Source organism: Rattus norvegicus, chromosome 5 (genome assembly GCF_021556685.1).
Source record: "Rattus norvegicus strain SHRSP/BbbUtx chromosome 5, alternate assembly SHRSP_T2T, whole genome shotgun sequence".
Taxonomy (NCBI): Eukaryota; Metazoa; Chordata; class Mammalia; order Rodentia; family Muridae; genus Rattus; species Rattus norvegicus.
The window spans coordinates 150,940,756-150,948,442 of record NC_141538.1 but is presented as its reverse complement, the minus strand read 5'-3'; the positions used below and the strand labels follow the sequence as shown (position 1 = coordinate 150,948,442).

General features: G+C 48.8%; 1 protein-coding gene across 14 annotated transcripts in view; it reads right to left on the bottom strand.

Annotated features, from left to right (window-relative positions):
- Nucleotides 1-3,645: 3,645 nt before the first annotated feature.
- Eya3 (EYA transcriptional coactivator and phosphatase 3) overlaps nucleotides 3,646-7,687 on the bottom strand; it is an 80,101-nt gene continuing 76,059 nt past the window's right edge. For 7 of the 14 annotated variants that reach the window (XM_087548696.1, XM_087548699.1, XM_087548692.1 and 4 more), the window contains one exon: nucleotides 3,648-7,163. In XM_087548696.1, coding sequence (XP_087404822.1) covers nucleotides 7,083-7,163 — 81 coding nt within the window. In that variant the 3' untranslated portion in view covers nucleotides 3,648-7,082. 14 annotated transcript variants of the gene reach the window in all.

The window sequence follows — 7,687 nt, the reverse complement described above, 5'->3', positions numbered from 1 at the left end:
CCAGTATGTACCATCAAGTGCAATCTGTCAACCGTCAGAGATACGGAGCAGGGGCCTGGAAGCCCTTAAAACCGACACTGACCGCTGGCATACAGATGTGGGCCATCTTGGGTTTGACTTAATTTTGCTTTCCAAGACAAAGGAGCTAAGGAGCCAGAGCGGGTTGCTCATTGGGCGGGATGCTCATTGGGCGGGGTGCTCATTGGGCGGGATGCTCATTGGGCGGGTTGCTCATTGGGCGGGATGCTCATTGGGCGGGGTGCTCATTGGGCGGGTGCTCATTGGGCGGGTTGCTCATTGGCTGGGTGCTCATTGGCTGGGTGCTCATTGGTCGGGGTGCTCAGGGCAGGTTGCTCATTGGGCTGGCAGAACTCGCGGGTAGACCTGAGTGCCTTCTCTTAGCAGCTCTGTACGGAGCCTAAAGAGGACATAACATCTTTAGGATGAGGAGGCAAGTTTGAGGGGCTGGGTGGAACGTACTGGGGGCCCGTTTTGGGTGAGAGGTGCGGTGGCTCTGGGATGTGGTTGATGGTTCTGTGGCGATGGGATGTTCTGCTCTGGGAGGTTTGTGGTCTGGTGGAACAGGGAACAGGAGAAAGGTACCAGGGGCAGAAGAAAAGGTTCTAGGTACCAGTGCTGGGATCTAAGATAGTTCTATGAGTCATTTTATTTGTGTGGAGGTAAAAGAAACTGTGACCAAAACAAGCACCATCGTGCCAGGTGCTGAAAGAAAAACAGATGGAGAAGTGAGAGGGAGGATGTACGTCGTGGGTGGAAGTTGTAGCTTTGTAAGAACCATTAGGGAAGACCCCTCTTGAGAAACTGAGCCATGACGGTGGGCTACTTTAACAGTGACTGCGGCCCGGAGCCCCTGAGGGGTAAGCAGAGCCTAGAACCGTGGGTATGTTGGAGAAGGAATCTGCAAATGCTGTTCTGTGAGGACTGTGGGGTACTGTTGGCCCACAGCTAAGGAGGCTGCCGAGATGCTGGTTGGGGCCTGAGAGAAAGTGCTTCTTACGCGATACGGGCTGACCTTATGGACAGAAAGGACCTAGTGATTTTCAGACCTGAATTTTACAGACCAGTAAAAGGAGCCAAAGTGGCTGTTGATGTTAAAAGGGCATGAAAATCAACCACTATCTCTGTTTTCACTCTCATGAAAAAACAGATGGAATTACAGAAGAAGGCGTCATTTGTAAACAGATGCCTCTGGAGAGGCACACACCTGAAATCACTTATCTCATTTATGAAGCCGGTAAGATCTGTAGAGGGCTGGGCCAGTGTGACACACCTACCGGTGTGACAAGGACATCAGGAGTTCAGACTCCTCAGTGACACCGTCAGAGGCCAGCTTGGACTGTATGAGACCCTGTCTCAAACAAAACAAAGATTATAAAAACAAAACCATAACGTGGGTTTAGAATTTGAGTTTTGGCTGAGCTTTCCTTTGAAGCTGAAGTTGTCAAATGGTGGGAACATGTATTTAGTTAAATCCAAACTATTAAATACTGCCCAGAACATATAGCCATATACTAACCTGAAATACACTCAGGCATGCTTTGTGTTTATGAATCAGGGCTTAGCCTGTGTTGTCTTGGGACAGATTACATAGTTGGGGCTGAGCTCCCGGTCCGCCTGCCTCCATCTACCATGCATTGGGACTAAACACACTCGCCAGGGCTGGTGCTGGAGCTGTGGCTCAGCAGTTAGGACTCTCAACTCCTGTAGAGGACCGAGGTTTGGTTCCCAGTACTCATTCTGCGTAGCTCACAACTGCCTAGTTCTGGCTCCAGGGGACCCAGCATCCTCTTTGGCCTTTGCACATGCATATACAGACACACAAACACATAACAATTTTTTAAGATTAAAAAAAAAAAGACACATCAAAACATTGTTCTTGTTGTATGACACACAACCTGGTGTATTTGAGAGGCCCCGAACAGATAGATCCTGCTTCTCTTGCCTCAGCTTCAACACTGCCACGCAAAGTTCTTAATGTTTAGGGAATGTAAACCCAGGTTAGTAACACTGCCTGTAGTTAGAAAACATCCTTGAGGGCTGGAGAGATGGCTCAGTGGTTAAGAGCACTGATTGCTCTTCCAGAGGTCCTGAGTTCAATTCCCAGCAACCACATGGTGGTTCACAACCATCTGTAATGGGATCTGATGCCCTCTTCTGGTATGTGTGAAGTCAGGGACAGGGTACCCACATACATGAAATAAGTAAATCTTTTAAAAATAAAAGGAAAACGTCCTTGAAGATTCTCAGTATAACACATGTATTTTTGGTTTTGGTCATTTGAAACAAGGCTCCACACTGTAGGTTAGGCTAGCCCAAACTCTTGACAGTCCTCTGACTCAGCTTCTGAAAACTGCAAACATCATACCTGACTGAGAACTTTGAAATTTGAAGAAACTGGTTTTAGAAAAATAAACCTTAAAATTTTTGGGAGATGGTGTTTACTCTTTGGGTTTGTTGGGGATTGGTTCTGATGCTGTCTTCATTTGGCTTCCGGAATCACGTGGGAATCTGTGTTGCTAAAGGAAGCCTGCCCCCAATAGGCTGTGATATTGTGTGTGTGTGTGTGTGTGTGTGTGTGTGTGTGTGTGTGAGAGAGAGAAATGAATGTGTGTGTGTGTGTGGGGGGAGTGTCCCTCGCTATCATCTCGCCAGCAAGAACGCACGCGGACACCAGGATCCTTTTGCAGCAAAGTGTTTACTGTACAGCTTTCTTGAACAGGGACAGGGGGACCTCAAGCGCTCGCCTTATATAGACAGCAGGCTGAGGCTATGCTAATTGTCCTTCAGGGATTGGCGGAGCATGAGTTATCTTATTAGCATGGTGCTGCTCCCTCATTAGCATATTACTGGCCAACTGATGCCAGGTGCAAAGCCTGCGCATGCACAGTACCGTTGTTCACCACAGGAGGGCGCCCTACAGGGGGAGTTGTGAGTCATTCAAGAATCCAGAGAGCTCTTGGGCTCTGACTGACTTGCCGCACAGGGTTTGGAAAGCCATCCACAGTAGAACCTGTACTTGTAACCGAGAAGGAGTGCAGACAGCAGCTAAGTTGACCACAGCTGCACTGTGGCGCAAAAGATCACCAACAGAGACTGAGGCAACTTTCTACTTCCTGGATGAAATTCACCTTGTGGTCGGACATTTCTAACCTTTGGAAAATAGAAACAAATTCTAATTTCCTTCATTGGAACAAATGGCTTCTTGGCTAGTGGGAGGCCAATCAGACCAAATGTGGAGGAATGAAGAAAAACTGGTTGATGTGACATGAAATCAGGCCAGATCAAAGGTTTCATATTGGTTCATTAGTTTTATTGGGTTTGCAGCTTAATGCTCAGCACAGACTGACTTCTCCTTAGTCAAGTTTAGCACATGGACAGCTCATGAAATCTATTCCATTTCTATACCTTAAAAAGCAGTGTATTTTAGAAACAATTCAAATAAACATTTCTCTTGCAAACTTTACAACTTTTTATTTTCCAACATTGATCAAATGATCCCTTTTTGTATGTGTGAAATGAATGACTCAGTTATTTAAAGGGTGACATCTTAATGAAGCCCTGATTAGGACCCTGAATGGCTTGGCAAATGGGCTAACCATATTTAGAAAAGACAAAGGAGAAAACTGTATAGAAAATAAAAACTTTATTTTTTCAAGTTTATAAGATAGTTCCCATTACATATAACATTATGGTCAAGGACTCTATAGCCACAAATGCCCGCAGTCACATAAATACATCCAACCCAACTGTTGCCTTTCCCTGCTAGAGGCAGAGTCCAGAGGGAGAGTGGTGATCCAAGTAGAAATGGTCCTTAACTGGGAGGGTTCTGCTCAGTAAGGAGGCAGCCAGGGGCCATGCTCACTAGAATCCACTCACGGAAGAGGAGGGCAAGCGGCCCCGAAAAGCCTGGGGTACAAGCGGAGTTTTCCCTCTTGTGGTTAAGATATTTGGGAAGCTCAGAATTCCAACTTAGCGTCTCCAGTGAACTGGGTCATTCTAGCTGCTGACCAGGTGAGCAGCAAGGAGCACAAGCTTACTCGAGGGGCCCTCAGCTACAACCTGGGGAAGATGAACAATGAGGCCCAAGCTTGGCACTTGGAGGCTAGCCTGTACTCTTCCAGGACAGCACCCGGCTTTGCCTGGTGCTCCTGTCGGTCGTGTGACGCCCATTCAAAGCAGGGTCTAGAAGCGCCGCGGGCTTCCAGTTGCAGTTTGCCAATCAGATTCTACTTGGAGCTGTGAAGGCTGAGTTTGGGCAAACATAAGACAAGCTGTGCCAGCTGTGCCAAGTCTCTTGGGACACTAGCTCTGACACCCAACTAGCAGAGAAGAGAACACCCCCAAATCAAAAGCCCAAATAGGCACCTAAACTGTGGAGCAGGTATCCACTCTCTCGGACGGACATCACCAGCTGCCCCAGGGGCACTGGACAGGGTGATGCTAAGGCACAGTCACTGTTACATTCGAAGTCAAGCCACCTTGTATCCCAGGACCTTCCTGCAACTCCACAGACTCTCCTAGAACTAGCTGTCACCATGAGATGTCCAAACTAATCTTCCAGAACACAGGATCCGGCAGGGAAAGGACTCACCAGCTAATTTCTTCAAGGGGTCCTTCCAGTAAGGACTGCCTTCTGATGTTGATGAAAGGACCCAGTTTCCTTCAGGTCTAACCTCCAACAGCTTTTAATATTAAAAGAAATTTTATTGTATACTTGAGTGCTTTCTTACATGTAAGTGCTTGGTGCCTGAAGAGGCCAAAGGAGGGCACCAAACCCTCTGGAGCTGCAGTGAGAGGTCGTGAGGAGTCCTGTGGGCACTCAAACCTTGGACCTCTGCACAGGCTGCAGGCGCTATCCTCCACCAAGCCTGCTTCTGTTACTAGCAGCTCTTAATGCTGCCCGCTCATTTTCCTTCCCAAGCCTCTATGGGAGGGAGGGAAGGTCAGCAGCTCAAAGGCCAGCAGTCCCTAGAGACACCAATGCACTCCTGCTCTGTCTGCCCTGTCAGAGTGGCTGCTGGTGCTGGAACAGCCACTCAGCTCAGAACACCTCCTTGCCACTCCAGTCAGGGCAAAAGGAAAGGGATTCCCTGTTCTAAGAACAGAGTCTCCCCTGAAGGGTTTGTGGTGGTACCTGTGTGCAGAGGGGTGTGTCACCACTTGGCAGTCTGGTAAGCCTGAAGCACAGCACCAATAGGTGGCCATTGTCCAGGACAAGAAACTACACTGGCAACGGGGGGAGGGTTGGAGACTTAAAGTAAAACTTACCCTGGAGTTTTCTCTATTGGACCAGGAAGCACGGATGGCCAGGACTAGGATAGTGGTGCCAAATACAGCTTCGGAAGGTCTGGCTTAGACTCCAGCTCCTTACTCCAACCCCATACCTCAAAACAAAGCCAAAGGCGTGGCCAAGACACCAACCTCGCCTCCTGAGCTCCTTCCTCAACTGCTGGTCTCAGAAGTACTCAGAAGTGTCCAACAGCTCTGAAGATGGTGTGTCAGCCTTTCTGCCACTGTCTGGTAGCCTGGCATGAAGAGGAACTTTGCCTCTGGGCTGCAGTATCTTTGGGGACAGTGATTGTAGCTAGGGGTTGGTTCAAGACCCCCTGAAGACCAAGGCTGCACATTCTCAACTTCAGGGAAGTTTAACCCAATTAAGCAGGCACCGACATTGGTCCTGAAGGGATAGTGCCTTAAAAAACAAAACCAAACTAAATCAAACCAAAACAAAATACCCAAACAAAAACCAAAATAAAACCAAAAAACACAGCTGGGCTTGAGGGCTGGGACTTCGGACCAGTTCCCCTCCTAACTGTCCAGGGTGCAGGGGCAGGGGAGCAGGCTTGAGAAGTGCTCTTACACCTAAGCTCAGGATTCTATTTTCAAGTGTTTAAGTCAAGAAAGTCTTTCTGGTCGGGTTTCCCACTTCAGCATGGAATTTGAGCAGTGGGATATTTCATGTGAAACTGGGTTTTGATTCTAGCTCTCTGCTCTCCACTCCTAGGCACAGATCTGTGTAAATACAAGGTGGGATCACCGCATGCAAGTGCAGGTGAAGGAAGCAGCTAGAGCCCGCCCCTGGCCTTTCTGACTTGAATGGAGTGGGTAGGGGCTGGCCAGAGCTGCATGGAGAGGGGCGGTTGTGAGGGCAGAAGTGTGCCCAGCATCTGACAACTAAGCTGACCGCAGAAGAAGCATCTGCAGGTGCACGGGGTGAAGTCTTACCTCAGGAACTAAGGATGGAATTCCTAAGAAGTCCAAGCCCCTTCTCTCCAGTTTGCAGGGTAGCTTCCTGGGACAGAGCTTCTGAATTACAAGCTAAAGGCTTAGATTTATTGTCTGTGGAAGTTGTTTCCAGGGTTGTGCCATTTGCTTACAGGTGAAGTAGGATTGCCAAGGAGACCGAGGCTTACAAGATGGGAGATGCCAAAGTCTAAAGTAAGTGACCAGGGCCCTGTAGATGGCAAGGAGCCTCGCTAGAGAGCAGAGCACTGGAGCCTCGGTCCTGTCCAGAAGAGGTCCTGTCACGGAGGTATTTTAGATATTTCCATTACTACTGTCACGGAAACTTTACACACTGCTTTCTTCATAGAGAAGTGGGGAAGGCTGCTTGAGAGACCAGACCCTCACCTATAAAAACAACATACCCATCACTGGGAGACAGTCTACACTAAGAGAACAGAAGATCTCAAGGGGACGCACGTTCCATCCCCACGCTCAGGAGCAGCTCCCAGTCTGTCCGTGTGAGCACAGCTGTGCCCTGAGCATCAGCTTTCCTTGTTCTTCCTTTCCCAAAGGAAACTGAAAAATTAAAGCACAGTGGCTGCAGCCGGTCTGCAGCTTTATCCAGGCGCCTCCTGCTGTACAGTGGACGTGGGCTGCAGCTGTTGGTTCTGATTGTGTGCTCGCCAGCATTCCATGGAGAGAGAGCAGGAGAGGGGGAGGGGCGCTGAGACATGGAGAGACAGACAGGAGAGAAGGGGCTCAGAGGGTTCTGGCTTCTGGCTCCTGTCGGAGGTAAAAAGAAGCTCACAAGGAAGGAAGGTCCCACATTCCAGTTCTTAGAGGAAGTCAAGCTCTAAAGCCTGGTGCAGGGACACCAGATCTCCATGGTTTGTGATCCTCCAGAAGGGCATGTTGTGCTGGAAGGGAAGGAAGGAGGGCTCGTTAGCTCAGCATCTGGGACTCCGCTTACACCCCTCTTCCACAGACATCTTGAGGTTCTCGGAAACCCTCTGATGTTGCCTATCTCACAGGACTGAAGGATCAAGTCATGTGTGATAACGCTGTACAACATGGGCCACCATACTGACATGAGGAAGTTTTAGGAGATTTCAATGCTACCTGTACTTTTATAAGATACTTGTTCCAGGTTTTAAGGATCAAGGATCAGGATCAAATAAAATGGTTCAGATTAAAAAAAATTACTACTTCTGAATGTGGTGTGAACACCTGTGATCCCAACACTTGGGAGGCTGAGGCAGGAGGATTATAAGATTGAGGCCAGGCTGAGTAACAGGAGATCCTGTTACAACTACTAGGCTGGGGAAGAAGCTGACACTAAGGTAAGTCTCACTACCTTGTGAGGGCCAATCTCCTGTCAGCCTTAGCTCTAGCAGGCTCAAACCTGCCCATGCCCAGATGGAGGCTGTGCAGATGGCAGGCC